Source organism: Gymnoscopelus braueri (genome assembly GCF_963280865.1).
Source record: "Gymnoscopelus braueri genome assembly, chromosome: 7".
In the NCBI taxonomy this organism is placed as follows: domain Eukaryota; kingdom Metazoa; phylum Chordata; class Actinopteri; order Myctophiformes; family Myctophidae; genus Gymnoscopelus; species Gymnoscopelus braueri.
In genome coordinates this window covers 44,540,013-44,557,458 of record NC_137608.1, presented here as the reverse complement: position 1 = coordinate 44,557,458, position 17,446 = coordinate 44,540,013, and the positions used below count along the sequence as shown (strand labels likewise).

Here is a 17,446-nt window from a genome sequence, read left to right as displayed (position 1 = left end):
AACAGCTGATAGTATACGACGTTTCGACCCTTTCGGACTTTTTCAAGTATATTATTCAAAAAGAGAAAAGAAAAAGACTGAAAGGGTTGAAACTATATGTATACTATTATGCTGTTTGTTAATAAACCTTGGAGCATTGAAAAAGTGAGTTGCGAGCCCCCACTTTGTTCTCTTTTCCAGTACTTATTCTACCCCTGCTGGTTCCTTCCCTCTTTATACACCAGACAAGCCTCGTCCCTCCCTCCTTTGCTAACAGTCTCAGATATAAAGAATGGTGCTGGGTACACCAGGGAGTAGAGGCTGTTCCTGAGCATTACATTTTCATATTCACAATTTACTGTTGTTCCTGAGCGTGAAAAAAAAGAAAATCATGGGGAAAGTGAACACCTGTCTGAAAAGAGGGTTTATTTTCTTCACAGGTTTAATCGGGGTAAGTGGTCTTTCTGTAGTTTGTTGTGCACCAGCAGTGGTGGAGGAAGTACTTTTTACTTAATTAAAAGCAATAGGCTACCACAAAATACTTACAAGGGTAAAAAGGAAAATTCCTGTATTCAAATTCTTACTTAAAAGAGTAGTTCTCCCCCAAAATATTTTTTTTCCTATCAATTACACACCATTATGGAGACTTGAATTCATGGAGATGGAGATGTTTTTGTTGCATTCCTAAGCCAATAATTTGATTACCGGAGACATTAGCATCTTTCCACCGGTCATCAAATTATTGGCTTAGGAATGTGACAAAAACAAATCTCCATGAATTCAAGGCTTCATGGCGTGTGTAATTGATAGAAAATAAGTACTTTTTTGGGTGAACTATCCCTTTAAGTCACAAGTACAAAAGTACAAAAAGTAGCACAAAAGTATTAGCATCGATACCTAAAGTAGCAAAAGTAAAAGTACTCTTTGGACAGCTATTTGAAAATAGCTGATCTACAAGCTCACATGACGCATGACACTTGTCTTGTCGTTTTTGATTAATAATTGGATTCATTATTAATAATCAAAATCTGCTAAATAACTAACTAAAGCTGACAAATACATGTAGTGGAGTAACATTTTCCTCTGACATGTAGTACAAGGATAAAAAGTAATGGTAATAGGCCTACTCAAGTAAAGTTAAAGTATCTTGAAATTGTACTTAAGTAGAATATTTAAGTAAATGTGTATAGTTACTTTACACCACTGCATACCAATAAGTAAAACCTGAATAGTAACGCCCCAAAATAGCTTTGAATAGGGTGTATTTTGTTTATTTTTGTTGAGACAACCTATTCCATCTTTCATGGTGGATATTATTAATGTGGGACTTTTAAATCTATTTGTTAAACAACATTAAAATGTCATGTCCCCACAGCGTTGTGGGATCTAGCGATTACAATTTAAGAATGTAATTAAGCGCTTTAAACCCTCTAGACTTTGTAAACTAGACCAGAATTGACTCTGATCAGATCCTTTCGCTATTTGTCGTACAACAAAGTAGCCTACACAGTATATAGGGCATAAGTGATTAAGAAAATGCCCCGGCCCTCTGTTTTTTCTTTGGTTCTGTGTTTGGTTTGTTCTTGTTTGTTTGTTTTTACAAATTGAACCCTGCCATCAGCAAGGTCAAAGGTTCAAATCCCATTATTAGAGTAATATGCCTTGCTTGCTCATAAGTCACTACAGTATGGATAAGACCACCAGATACCTAAAACCAAACTGTTTATGATGTTGTTGTTGTTGTTGTTGTTGTTGTTGTTGTTGTTGTTGTTGTTGTTGTTGTTGTTGTTATTGTTGTTGCAGGTCATCAGTGTTTTGTGGTTGGCATACACTCTGTTTACACATGGAATCCACCACGGTGGTGGAAGGGTAACTCTATTTTCTTGTATTGTTTTAACTTGATCTCACCACCTTTTCTATTGTTCTTGATCATGTTTTTGATCTTAATGTTTTTACATCTGGTTTAAAGGATGGCTTCACCCACCCAACCTACCTATATAATTGGTCCTCACTAATGTTCATGATAAAATTGTAAAAAAAATGAAAATAAGAATCAAGTACTCTGCCTGTGTCTCATATGGAGGACTGTGGACATTTCAGAAACCCGCCTACCAGTGACATCATCGTTAGGCAGATTAATGTTTTCAGAGAAGAAAAAAAAAAAAAAAGTTTATTAGCGCGAGAACAATGGCTTCTATTATGGCATGCTAACTTAACAGGAATAGAAAGCCTGCAGTTTCTATTAGCTTGGATTCCTCATCGATGATGTCACTGTCTCTGAACTGTCCACAGCCCTCCTCTGAGACACAGCGTGAATGGAAAAAAATTGTACCATATTATAATGAGCATTAGTGAGGACCAATTATATAAAGATAGGATGAACATGGGTGAAGTCGTCCTTTAAAGCACTTTGGGCTGCATTTGATGACATGAAAGGTACTATACAAATAAAGTTTATCATTATTACTATAGCTTAGCTTGTAGATCGGCTATTTTTGGCAAAGAGGCTATAGGTGTAGAGGGAAAAAAATAGCAGACTAAGTAAAAAAAATACTTTAATCTGAAACACAATTTTATACAATATAGAGTAGGGGGTCCCTGCTTCATCTCTCTCTCAGCTAAGGGGTCCTTGGCCTGAAAACGTTGAAGACCCCCATGGTCTACACATTTGACCTGGTGCTGATAGTGATAGTGGAAACAGAACTCTGTCGCACATGGCACGTTGTTCCTTATTTCTTTTCTCAAAAAGGCAGGTCAACAAAAAAAAAGAACTTTCACTTCCTTATGTTTCTATGGGTTTCTCAAGAAACTGCTGCAAGATTATTATTTTTTACATAAAAGTGGAACTGGTTAACTGCACCTCAACTGGATGGTTCTGCTTCTCTCCATCCCTTGACCAACCTCTGACCTCATAGTAAAATCCTTAAAGGGCAAGAACACTTTGGTAGAGGTTTGGGTTGTGTGGTTACCTTGCCATGATGTTACTCCAAAGGTGGGCAAGAAATTTCAAAAATAGGTGCTCCATTGATTAGAAATTGATCATTCAAAATGTGCTCCTCATTAACTTAAATTGTATTGTGAAACATCTCTCAAAGTCACTCTTTTTGCCTCTTAACACATTGGGTGCCAGCATTTTATAATAAAAGATTACGTTCGGTGCGAGAAATCTCACCGTTGAGCTGCGCAGCGCTGTTTAAGCTGTAGACTCCGTGACGTGCACTCCATGTGAAAAAAAAGCATGCCTCCATTTTGCCCGATGGTCTTGACTAACGCCTGGAACGATAACATCTCTTACGCGAGTAACAATGGCGGAGCGATCGTGCATACAAAATGAGTCGTTTTCCCCAGCGTAAAAAGTTTTGGAGTTATAGGGGTTTTAGAGAAGGAGATAGAACAGAAGCGGATGAGCGCCATGTTTTTTGACACGATGATCCATCTGGCCCTTCCTTCTCAGAATCACCACGGGTGATCCCAGAGCTGCTCCAGCCCCTCCCGTGTGGAAAAAAACGGAAAAAACGAAAAGACACCAAACACGGTTCAGACCGTGTTCGGCACCAATGCGCTACTCTGTGAAAACACGGTGCAGACCGTGTTCGGCACCCGATGTGTTAACAAACACAAACAAAACTGATTCTGCTATAGAACATAAAACAACCCATACTGTTTTTGATTTTTAAAAAAAATCAACTTCCTGTTGATTTTACTATTTGAAGATCCGGATCTGCGGATCCAATCCGGGATTTCTTCCTAATAAAATAGCATTTTTATATAAAAAAACCCCCAAAGATGTTCTATTTGGGCAGAATCAGCTTTGTTTGTGTTTGTTAACAGGCTAAAAGAGTGACTTTGAGAGATGTTTCACCATACAATGTAAGTCAATGAGGAGCACATTTTGAATGATCAATTTCTAATCAATGGAGCAACTATTTTTCATTTCTTGCCCACCTTTGGGGTTACATCATGGCAAAGTAACTACACAACCCAAACCTCAACAAAGTGGTCTTGCCCTTTAATATTGCTTTAACACCAAAGAGTGTTCAAATGCAATCCATTGCATTCCCAGTTGTACACTCTGCGGAGTCCAAGTAACACTAAAGATTTTACTGTGTGACCCTACCTACAACAGACCTGGATTTATTTACCTACAAACGAGAGAACACAGTCCACATTGCATTGCTTTCACTTCACTGAGTGAGCGAGTGTTAAGTTATTAAATTCCATCTCTCTCCCCCAGATGGATGAGGTCGAAATTATCATTGGGATAGCATTTTTCTACGCCCTGGGCGTCATAGCCCTGCTGTTGTCCATCCTCGGCCTGTATGGTGTCTGCAAAGAGAAGAAATGGGCTCTTGTATTAGTGAGTGTGACAAACATAACCTTTCTCTCTTTTGGCGTTGCCAGACGATCTATATTCAATAGAGAACCGAAGTCTGACATCACTGGGTCACGGACTTGTGTTTTCCATTGAAAATACCATAGGGTCATCTTAGATCGCGTCATATAAGAACTGTGTTCCACAAATAAACAAATGAGCCCTGCGATTTTACTCACACGGATATGAAGGTGAAAAGGTACTACATTTATCCACTAGATTTTCTCCAAGCACAGACTCAATATCACAAGTAAGACGCGCGAACGCGGGAAGCGAACGCAGCTCGAAAATATTGTGTATTTACAGACTTGTAATCCGTGTTATTTCCCCGTGATGGGGAGAGAACATTGACTGTGTGTGTGTGTGTGTGTGTGTGTGTGTGTGTGTGTGTGTGTGTGTGTGTGTTGCAGGCAGATCAGAGCATTGTCTAAATTCCTGCACTCTGGCGCACTCGGGTGGCTGCTTACAGGCAGTGCACGCATGTGAGTCACATGGGTGCATGCAGCCAATGAGAGCGTTGAACACACACAGAGACACACACAAGCCGAGCACGGTTTCATAGTAAGCTCCACTTGCACTTCCGCTGCGTTCGCAATAAACGACACCGAGAGTCAATATACCTGACAGAATCGCAGGGCTGATTTGTTTATTTTTTGAACACAGTTCTTATATGATGCAATCTAAGATTTCCCTATGGGATTTTCAATAGACAAAATACCTCCGTGACCCAGGGGTAGTGGGAGTGTCGTCAGCACTTCTGGTACTCTATGTAGTGGCTAGTCTCGCGAGCCAGGCTGTTGCCTCCCACGATTTTCAAAAGCTTCCGTCATACAGTCTGGAGCACGGAAGCTCTGAAAATAATCAAGCGATGAAGCGGATGTGACGCCTCCGCCCCACTTCCGTTTCGTCTTTACAGTCGCGTAAATGTATCCGAATATAAATCCAAATCATCTAAGCATATAGCTTTGCTGCTTAGCACAAATGGAAATGAAAGTATGTTAAGATATATTTTCGTGAACGGAAATGACGAACAGATGACAGCTTCCTGTCTCGGATTTGTGTAGTTCCAGACTCTATAGAGCGTCGCAGTTCCCGCCCACTTCCTGTTTTTTTTGGTGCCGGAAGAAAAAACTCAATGCATTTTTCCATTGACATTTCCAAAAATATTTATATCTATTAATTTAAGCCTCGAATCAAGCCATCATGACATGACATGAATCATGACCATAAACGTTTGATTCTGTGATTTTTTTTTGTTGAAAACGGCAAAACAAAGGGTATTTATTAAATATAGTATATCATATAATTAAATATAAAATAAAAAAAAATCACAGAAAAAAACGTTTTATGGTCATGATTCATGTCATCTCGTGATGGCTTGATTCGAGGCTTAAATTAATAGATATAAATATTTTTGGAAATGTCAATGGAAAAATGCATTGAGTTTTTTCTTCCGGCACCAAAAAAAACAGGAAGTGGACGGGAACTGCGACGCTCTATATAGCATTCGGAGATTGTGGAGTAGTTGTCTGGCTACGCAAGACTACGTAGTTGCTGAAACAGCGGAGAAAACCTCAGCTAACACACCTACACATATCCTGATACGTCTCAAATCTCAATATGATTCTCACCAATCTCTAGTTGAGGGAAGCGTTTAGAGACTGGCTGGCAAGTCTAGTCAATCCATATGAGTTTCTATCGTCTATTCTATTATTATCATTTATCTATTCTAGGCTGTGCCTGTGACCTTGACAGTTATTTATTATTTGTTTGTAAACATGACGTGTGTGTGTATGTGTGTGTGTGTGTGTGTGTGTGTGTGTGTGTGTGTGTGTGTGTGTGTGTGTGTGTGTGTGTGTGTGTGTGTGTGTGTGTGTGTGTGTGTGTGTGTGTGTGTGTGTGTGTGCGCGCGCAGTTCACAGTCATAATGGCCCTGATCAGTGTCATCTGGTCTGTGCTACTCATGAGAGTGCTTGCAACACGACACCAGGTACAAACTGCTATTACCTTTTGAAATGAAAAACAAATCAAACATTGAATGGACCGGACCATTGGTCTTCAGAAGGATATGAGATCTATGACTTTTATGTGTTTGAAAATGAAAATACAAAACAATAAGCACAACTTTGATTGTGCCTCAGTGTATTGTTGTAGCTTAAGGATTTGGTGAATAAAAGTTGAAATATTTTCCTTTTGTTATTCCACAGACCATTGAGCATGTCAAAAGTCTATATGAGGGCATGATGCCGCTCAGTGAAGCCAGCCAAGCTGCACTGACCCCCTTGCAGCAGAGTGTAGGTTGTCATTATAGTCTACTTGCCAGCCCATAGAGCCCCATTGTGAACCCGGAAATGTTGAGTACACCAAGGTTTTATGTTAGAAATGTTGAGTATGGGTCCCCAGCATGTAGAAACTGCCGGATGCTAACTTGGATATGTTGAGCAATTTTCAGAATTAGCGTAATTAGCTTTTATTAGCATAATCACCTATATGGACAATATTTCAGCAATAGTCCCGGGCCTTAGGGATATTTTTGCGCTAATCAGTCTTAAATGCACCAAATTTGGCCCAGATGTAGCCCAGGGCATGCTCTAATGATTTAGCTAGGGCGCCCGAGTGGGCGACCTTTGGGGTCGCCATAGCGGCCAAATCCAAAATGGCCGCCATGTAAAACGGTTTTGGCTGTAACTTTTGAACCAGATGAGCTATACAAACTTGGTGTCTATTTCATGTTTTTTGACCATTGCAAACACATTGGAATGCTTATCATTATGATTGGGTGTGTCTGGAACCCTAATTTGCATATTTCCAAGATGGCGGCTATGTGAAAACGTGAACTTTTGACAGTTTTGGCAAACTTAGTGTCTATTTTATGTTTTTTAAGCATTAGAAATGCTCCGATTTTCTGATTGCATCCATCTAGAGCACTCTAATTTACTTATTAACAATATCAACACTATCCCCAAAAAGGTTTTCAACATTTTCACCCAGAACACTTTTAGGAACAACCTTAATAAGCAACCTTTGTATGTTACACATAATATGTGTAACATACAATTGTATTCAACTACACACTTTACTGAGCAGGACTGAGCATACAATTGTATTCAGTCACATGTATGCGTTTCAAGTACAGAACCATCATAATTGAACTCAGTATCCCCCACCCTTCTCCCTTTTCCCACTCTTCATCCCCCAATCCCTTCCCACCCGCCCTCCTTCCACATGTGTTGTGTGAATATTATGCAATATCATCCACAGCCTCAAGTCAGTAGATCTTTCAGATCTGATATCAGGTTTGTCCACAGTGAAATTGTGCTTTGTTGAGCATGGTTAATCCTGGCCGACGACAATTCTAGATAGGCAATGTCCAAGAAGCTCCTTAGCCAGTGTGTTTTGGATAAGTAATGTGGAGGTTTCCAGCGTTGGACTATAATCTTTTTGGCTGCTGTAAATCCTGCCAGCCAGATTTTGAGACAGTTTAGAGTCATCATTCAAAAGATGTAGAAATGGGTCCATTGGCAGGTGTACTCCCATTAAGTCTGTTAAAGTCCCCAACACATTGTGCAATACGGGTCAGGTGCCAATCCCATTCGGTGCCTGATTCTGGGAGTTACATATGCTCTGTGACAAAACTTAAAGGAGGAGTTCACCCAAAAAATGACTTATTTTCTATCAATTGCACACCCCATGAAGCCTTGAATTCATGGATTTATTTTTGTTTTTGTGGCATTCCTAAGCCAATAATTTGATGACCGGGTGTGTATCCGGTAGGAGACACAAATAATCTACTTTGTGTCTCCTACCGGATACATTAGCCAGTAGGAGACGGGAATCAAATTATTGGCTTAGGAATGCCACAAAAACAAAAATAAATCCATGGATTCAAGGCTTCATGGGTGTGCAATTGATAGAAAATAAGTCATTTTTTTGGGTGAACTCTTCCTTTAAGATGTATATGTTACAGGGAAAATGGCATTCCAGGGAAATTGAAAGGGGTACGCTTGTTTTCATGCCCCTCATGCAATTCTGTAGAATCAACGCTAGAGGGCAATGCAAGCCAGACATGAGCCCCACACCACACACGCACGCATGCACAAACCAGCACGCACACACGCATGCGCACACGCGCGCGTGTACACACATACACACACACACACACACACACACACACACACACACACACTCTCCAGGGGGCGGGCCTGGCGGGCTATGTTAGTGCAGTGAGTGGCACTTGGGGCAAACGCAGTCCCCACACAACATCATTTACGATTCTGTGCCTATCGGTACATAACTCGGACGGCGCTTAAGTCGACTAGCAGACCATCGGCAGGTCGTCGCGGGCACTCGCGCCTGGAGGCGCTCGGGCGCGACTCCTCTGCCTCAAGGTCTGCTAAGTCGGAGCGCCTTCCGTCATGGTCCAAAACTATACTTTATCAGCGAAAAAAAAGTAGTCCGCGGTTGTTTGAAAAAGTAATGTCCCAAGCTGGAGTCAAACCCCGGCTCCCAGTGGTAGTGGGTGGGGAGTCCAATGATTATCGAAGTGCGCCACTGAGGCTTGTACTAGTGGTGCAAGTAACAAAGTAGATTTACTCAAGTACAATTTTGAGGTATTCGTACTTTACTTGAGTATTTCTCTCATATTATCCATTTTATTTTCAGCGTTTCCCTAGCGTAGCTTCCTGGTTAGTATGTTGTTGTTGTGGTCGTCGTCCTCGCATCAAAGCCCCGCCTCGCAGCACCACCCCGTGCCTATAAAACAAGCGCTCCCCTGTCAATTTCCCTGGAATGCCATTTTCCCTGTGACATATATACTGATGATTTGGATTTTTTGATGCACCAGCTACATTGTCCCAAATAGCATCCCAGTCCAAAGACCCCCATACAAGATTTGTGTTGTTAAAATGTTTAACCCCCCCCCCCCACACACACACACACACAATGTTTTTCAGGATTATTATTATTTATTTATTAAAGGCCGTTGTGAGCTTGTAGATCAGTGATTAAACTGAACTTAATGGTTACTTTGCGAGGGACCCCATGGAACCCACTCTTCTAGGTTTTGCAGTGGTGTAAAGTATCTAAGTACATTTACTAAAGTATTAATTAAGTATTAATTCATTGAGTATTTCCATTTCTTGCTACTTTATGCTCTTCTACATCTCAGAGGCAAATATTTAACTTTTTACTCCAATCATTTCATTTTACAGCTTTAGTTACTAGTTACTTAGCAGATTTAGGTTATAATAATACAATTATTAATCATAAAATCTTCTAATCATATTCAAATTGGCTTAAAACCTCTCACGCATTTTATTTTTACATCTGCATGCATCTCACAATACTCACTGGTCTGTGACTCTGCTCTCTGCCACCAAAACAAAATAACCATGCAGTAACTACAGTTTTCAAACAATTGTGGTGGAATAAAAAGTACAATAGTTGCCTCTGAGATGTAGTGGAGTAGTATTGAACCTCAAAATTGCACTAAAGTAGGCCTACTGTACTTGAGTAGTTTGAGTACACGTATTTAGTTACTTTCCAGCACTGGGTAGTGGTTGTGGTTGTGACTCACAGTGCAGCAGAAGAGAAAATTGTAATGACCTAATGCAGGAGTGAAACTAAGTGAGGTGGAAAGTTGACTGCAGTTTAGTTTTACTTAGAGAATATTAACAGTCCTATGAGATAGGGGAATTATGTAAAGCATGCAAAGTATGATAAATCAATGATGGTTCAGTTTATAAAAAAAAAAAAAGTAAATAGAATTATGCAGTGATATTGTAGGCTAATGATATATTCTGTGTACTGCATATTGTATAATATAAAGGGCCATTCACACTGAACACTATAACTATATCGTTCACCATTGTATTTGTTATAGATGTGGTGTGTGAACTCTGCCATCCACTTGACTTGGAACGATTTTTTTAACTATATTTCTATACTCGTTATACTAGTGTGTGAATGGGCCTTAATATGGCAAAAAACAATGATCGATACATTTGGGCCGGAACCCCTATTGGGGTTGCTGTTGCTATGTATATATGTATAGTAGCCTATATAGCAACATATATATTTTTTTAATTTTTGAATACATATTTGATTAAGTTTTTCAGAAAACTTAGGTCAGGATTTAGAAGGCGTTTTTAGAATCAGCCTCAGGTCTAAATGGGTTAAGGGACACACTCGACTCAGCCATAAACATATAAGGAGTTCCTAATGCAGCTCTGCCCAAATATGGAGTGTGTTATCTAACCTCAATGTGTCGTCATCAGGTGCAAAAAAAATCAGTCAGCTCCATATATGGTCACAAAATGGGGCGTGGCGGAGAGAGGTTGGTGATAAGGCCCATACGTCTACGACTCAACGAGGAGGAGGAGGAGATGAATGAATGGGAATCAGATGCAGTGGATGAAGAGAACCGAGAGTGGGACCCTTATCTTAAGTTTTACGCCTTCGGTTTGCTGTTCTCCCTCATCCTCGGGAGATTTTTTTTACTATTTCGGGGAGGATTATGAATTGCTATCACTGGCTCCCTTCATCTTGATCATCTTCTTCACCATTCACTTCTGGTGGGTGAGGTGAGGAGGATGAGGAGGGGTGAAGGCAACACACACACGCACGCACGCACGCACGCACACACGCACACACACACACACACACACACACACACACACACACACACACACACACACACAATAAACACAACACTTGCAGAATATGTGTAATCTAAGCCATGAGCAATGCACAAGTGCATGACTTCATTCTTCCCAAGAAGGACACAACTTCTGTGTTGAACAACATGTGTATTTCGGAAGAACACGAGTATCACGTTACTGTCAACACGCAACGTATATAAACGTTGTGTGTGACCCCCTCCTCCAAGAAGATGCCCCAAGTGCCTGTATGGATAGGAGGCTCTTCAGTGACCACCTGGAAGGCTACAACGCTCCCTGGCCTTCCATAGCCGAATGCAGCTCGTCTCTCTCTCTCCGACTAGAACAGTATAAGGATGTACAGCTCGGGTCCTCCAGACCTGACCCCCACTACGACCACGTCTCGGCGTTCTTCCTCTACTGACGGTCGTATCTGCACCCGTGCTCAACGCTACGACGACTGCACTCTTGCCTGACCATAGGCACAGCACGTGGGCAGCATCCTGCCACACACTGGCTCCTCAAGCCCTAACTTGAGTGGAGATTGAGACTTAAAAGAACAGAAGATGCCCTCCGTGGCTGGAAGGCCTGGGGCCTATTTCACGAAAGCAGAATTAGGGGTTAAGCCTGGATATAACACCCATCCTGGCTTAATTTAGCCAGGATGGCATCAAAGGCACAGAGAAGACCTGTGAGGACCTCCACACCTCCTCGTGTGGAGGTCAAAAGGGGGGGGAATCTGGAGTCAGCAAAACCAGCTAACTCCACCCCCCTTTGCTGGAGTTAGCTGGTTTAGCAGAAAGTTTGAGGATCCAATGGAGTTAGCTGGTTTTGGCAGAAGCACTTTTTAATACCTTTAATTGGTTCAATATTTTTTTTACCAACACACAGACGTAAAGGGTGTTCAATAGCACTGATTTATGGGGGGAAAAAAGCTAAAGTTAGCTGGTTCCTGCCGGACAGCAACGATTATATCCTCTAATGAGCAGCAGAGGGCACACATGTGCTATATTTGTGCTATATACCTTTTACAGCTCTTATTTAACCACTTAAACCCCATATAGTTGACCGGAGTCCCTCAGGGCTCTATACTAGCGTATTTTCTGTTATTGTGGGGATAATCGGAGGTCCCAGAAGTTCTTGCAATTGTGGGGAAGGATTTGACTGAAAATAGCAGATCAACAAGATCACAATGTGTCCCAGCAAGACTTGTGAGCTTGTCGATCTGCTATTTTCTGGGGTGGGGTTTAAGTGGTTAAATGAACTGCTGTTTTGAGCCTAGGACTATGTTTCCCTTTAGTGACTGCGTAACGCCTTAAATACCCTTTAGTAGGAATACTTTCAAAAATAATGTTCTGTGATATATTTGATATATACCATCCTTTAATGGTCATTTAATCATTTAATATACATGTAGATTTAATTGTGATTCAGGTGAATGCTGTATGTGAGGTAATTGTTTATTAATTATCTATCACTGGACGTTTTGTAGTTTTTCTTTTCCTCAGTTGGCCTTTCTATCTGCACTGCAAATATACTGCTCTGTATTTCACTGCTGAAAGAAAATAAAGATAAAAACATAAGGACTGTAGAACGATTTCAAAGATTATTTGTATGTGTCTGACCTGCCCGATCAACCTTGTTGCACTTAATTAGCTACATATATAATTTGATATGGGAATATTACTATGTACCATTTTACCTTATTTTATTACATTACATTTTATTGTATTGTATGTATGTGTTCAAAACTGTTGAGGAAGCTCAAAGCACAAGAATTTCACTGCTTCCAATGTTACTACCAGCTATACTGTATCTATGTGTGACAATAAAAATATCATTTGAACTAGAACTAACTAGAAATATGTACTTAAAAATTGAATTTTGTGTAGACTAAAATAAATCAACTCTCAAACTTTTACATGGAATTGTAGGCCTACCACATTTTTTCAATATTAAGTACGATTACACTTTCATCAGCTAACTTAAAACAATACAAAAGCAGATGACATGATTGCATTGCACATACTTAGTGATTGTACATTAGCAGTGGTGGAAAGTAACTACGTACATGTACTCAAGTACTGTACTTAAGTACACATTTGAGGAATTTTTACTTTACTGGATTATTTTCAATGTTCAGTACTTTTACTTCTACTCCACTACAGTACATCTCAGAGGCAAATATTGTACTTTTTACTCAACTACAATTATTTGAAAACTTTAGTTAGGCACTAGTTAACTTACTTTGTAGATTTGTATTATTATTACATACATAAACCACTTTATCCCTTCGGCTATTTGAAAATAGCAGATCAACAAGCTCACAACGTCGCTGTAAGCTTGCAGATCTGCTATTTTCAAAAGATTTGTATACATCTTGAACACTTGTGAAAGACATTCTGCATAATGTGTACTTTTACTTTTGGTACAAACAATATTTTGTTGGAACAGGAAAAATAGTTTTTTAGTAACTCTTCTGTCTTCATTACTCACTCAGTTCCTGACATACTATATGCCAGTCCTGGGAACTCCACCTGCCAAGATTCAGTTGGATGTCAGACTGGGCCACATTAGTGTCTTGTGATTATGATGTGTACAGTATGTCCAAATATTCCACTGAAGAACAATTTAACACACATCTTCCTATTTTGGTGCTGAGATTAACTGCAAGGGCAATGAAATCATTAAAAAATGAAGGGCTCGCAACTCACTTTGAATGCTCCATACTTTATTGATCAAGAGCAGCAGCAATGTTTTGACCTACATGTTTCTGAAGAACACACAGTGAAGATCAAAATGTTGCTGCTACTCTTGATCAATAAAGGTTGGAGCATTCAAAGTGAGTTGTCCGAAACCCGCCTTTTTTTAAACACTCTGGTGTGGGCGACAGGTGTTCCCTACAAACTGTCAATGAGGGAAATGCAAATACAGTCTTCCACCACTAGAGAGAGAGAGAGAGAGAGAGAGAGAGAGAGAGAGAGAGAGAGAGAGAGAGAGAGAGATGGGAGAAGAATTGTCTTCCACACTCATGTCTTTCTCTGTCTGTCTGTCTGTCTCTCTCTCTCTGTTCTTCCCTCTCCAAATCCTCCTCTTTTCCCATTCTCCCCTCAAGCCTGTTTATTTCTGCAGCTACTATGGGGTGCCAAGAGTGAGAGAAGGAAGGAGTGAACGTTGGATGGTGTTCTACTCCCATCTCCGTCCCTCTCGGCTCATTGCAATCACCCTCCTCCTTGTTCTCCTTGTCCTCCTCCTCGTCCTCTCGTACAGTTTGTTTCTTCCTGGTTCATTTCTGCAACTCCTGCGGCGTGCTGAAGGTCTCGTACACATTGGCTGCAAACTCCTTCACCTGGTCTATCATCAGCAAGTCCTGGAGAGAAAGAGAGAGATGGAGAGAGACAGACAGACAGACATGAAGAGGAGAGACGTTGTCGGGCAGAAACCGACAACGTTGTCGGGCAGAATAACGTTGTCGGGCAGAAACCTTTTAACTCCATATTTTTACTTTTTGAGTTTTAATCATACTACACCGTCACACAAAAGCACCAAAAGTAGCAGATCCACAAGCTCGAACCGCAGCACAAAGCGTCGCATTTTGAGCTTGTCGATCTGCAACTTTTGCGTCCTGAAAAGTAAAAGTTTTGGACATAATAAGGTTTCCACCCAACAGAGAAGATAATAAAGATGGATGTAATTCACTTTCCTTTCTTCGCAAGATTAGTCTCAAGGTATTTCATCTTCGGGTTGAGGGTACAATGGACTGAGAAAGGGTGCACAGTAAAATACAGAAATTAAAACTAAGGATATTCTTTAAGGAAGTGCACCAAAGAATGGATTTTACCTGGGCCCAGGTAAAACCAGACTAATTGAACATACTGTGTTATTAACTGGACCAAAGTGAAGCCAGGCTAACTGAACACATTGAGTTGTTAACTGGACCAAAGTAAAGCCAGGCTAACTGAACACATTGAGTTGTTAACTGGATCAAAGTAAAGCCAGGCTAACTGAACACATTGAGTTGAGTCGTTACCTGGACAAAGTGGCTGGGTGTTTCACTGCAAATGCTGTTGATCTGACCATTGACGATGGGGATGACCTTAGCCAGGGGCAGGCTGACTGCTGACAGACTGGAGAGACAGACACAGAGATATCAGTTGAAGGTAGCCTCGCGTAGCCAGACTATATCACTGCGTGGATATGAGTCTGGTGCTTCTAGGAGGAAAATCGCCAAGGGCAATTTTTTTTTGCACCGGCAGATTCGTCTGGTCCCGGACCCGGGCTAAGTTGAAGGGCCCTTCACACCATGCACTATAACTATAAAGATATTGTTTTTAAAAATCGTTCTAACTCAAGTGGAAGAAGACAGAGTCCCAGTCCACACTGTTTGCAGTCGGCTTGGTTTGTTCTAAGTTTTAGACACAAAGTACTTATGATGAAAACTGTATTCAGTCCGCACATTTAGAACGATGAAAGACAATTATTCTTAATTTATTTACACATATATACAGTGTACTGTATCACACTATATATACAACAATTAAATATTACAGTAGAGCCATTGATGGCTACTAGTACTACTTGGACAAAATATCTGTAGTGAAAATAATCATGGTTGGTCTACAGACATGCCAATTGGCAGGGCCGTGTTAATGTCAGAATGCGCCCTAGGCAACGGACAGAAAACGTTGTGCGCGCGTGCATGGTGTGCGACCTGTGCGCGCGCGAAATTTTGCGGTTATTGCGCACAATTGCGGATTGTGGCCGTTTTTGGGCGTTTCTTTGTTACTTTATTTCGGTTTTAGGGTTAGGGTTAGGTTAGGATTATGTTATTTAATTTAAAAAAAAAAGGGCTAGGGTTAGAAAAAAATAAATAAAATTAATTAAACAAGACATAGGCATTTGCCTACCTTGCATGTGCTTAAACACAGCCCTGCCAATTGGGGAGCTGACCTATCAGGAGCAGAGCTGAGGGCAAAGTCATCGGGAGGCGGGCGGAAGAACTCGGCCAGGGCCCTATTTCACGAAAGGTGAATTAAATAAGCCTGGGCTTAAGTCAAATCCAGGCTTGACAAAGTCGGGTCCGTATAGCCTGGTTTATTTCGTTCCATGAACGTCAAGCCAGGCTGAAAAGGAGCAACTTTGTCGAGCTAGGCCTTGTCAAGCCAGGCTGTGTCGAGCCAGGATAGTAAAGCCACTAGCCAGGCTTCACGTATTCCTGTAAAAGACCATGAAAGTCGATAGCAGAATCCTTGAACTTGACCACAATCATGGAGCCTAAAACGAAAGCAGCGTTCTTCTCTGTGGCTGAACAGCAGCAGCTCATGGAATCATACAAGGAAGTAAAATGTATAATAAGCAAGAAAGGAAACGCGAACGCAATAAATAGATCCAGGGAGAAAGCGTGGCAAAGTATTGCGAGCACACACATTATACAATAAGATATAATCAAATTAATTATATTACTGAAATAGTGTGTGACCATGAATCATAATTGTTTCACAATGACTCATGTGATATGTCATTGTCACTCTGTTAACACTATAGTTCATATTGTTTCCTATATAGATGTTTGATAATATATTACAGATTTATTTTATATTATAAAAAATGTCTGACATACATTTAGACCTTTGTTCAGTTATATATACAGTATATATAGAAATTATTAGTTACGGGTTTAAAAGAGCCTTTTCACTGAATGTAAGTCAATGAGGAGCATATTTTAAATTATCAATTTCTAGTCAATGGAGAAATTATTTTTGATTTCTTGTCCACCTTTGGAGTTACATCATGATGGCAAGGTAACTACACAACCCAAAGCTCTACCAAAGTAGTCTTGCAAATGTGGGGTTATTGCGCGCACGCACACACACACACACACACACACACACACACACACACACAAGCCCTGCTTTTGGCCTGATGGCGATAACCAACTTCATGTTCTTTAACAGTGTGGTATGAGGTTATCTCTCTTTTCTCAGGATTGTGCATTATAAATGAGAACGCATCTTTAAAATATAAGATATATAGAATAGAAGAGGAGGAGCACCCACACTCAAAGTTAAAAACGGATGAAAAGAGAGTCTAGCATGAAGATAAAGCATTGAGGAAAAACATCTACGTAAATGGACTGTATACATTAATTACATTTATCTGAATTCTCTATAAATAAGGAAATTATATGGAATTCAAATGACGGCAATGAAAAGAAAACACCACAACATCACTTACTTGAATAAAACTGTATATTTTACAGATCTTTGTACACTTTAATTACAAAACTGTATGGTACTAAAGTTTTAAAATCAGTTTTTGGTCAGAGAATATTTAATCGTCTTGTGTGCAATTACCATGTATATACAAAGTCTCATGTTAGTGATTTTTTTCTCAAAATAAAAAGCAACCAAATAACTCCAATACGTTCATACACTCTGAA

At 40.3% G+C, this 17,446-nt stretch overlaps 1 protein-coding gene across 1 annotated transcript; it reads left to right on the top strand.

Moving 5' to 3' along the window:
* Positions 1-282: 282 nt before the first annotated feature.
* LOC308088452 (uncharacterized protein) lies at positions 283-10,869 on the top strand (the record flags this gene model as incomplete). The annotated part of the gene is made up of 6 exons (XM_080432909.1): positions 283-430; positions 1,783-1,848; positions 4,214-4,336; positions 6,267-6,341; positions 6,559-6,645; positions 10,627-10,869. Exons 1-6 carry the CDS (start codon positions 371-373, stop codon positions 10,867-10,869), a joined length of 654 nt encoding a protein of 217 aa, XP_080289035.1. The 5' UTR covers positions 283-370.
* Positions 10,870-17,446: the final 6,577 nt, after the last annotated feature.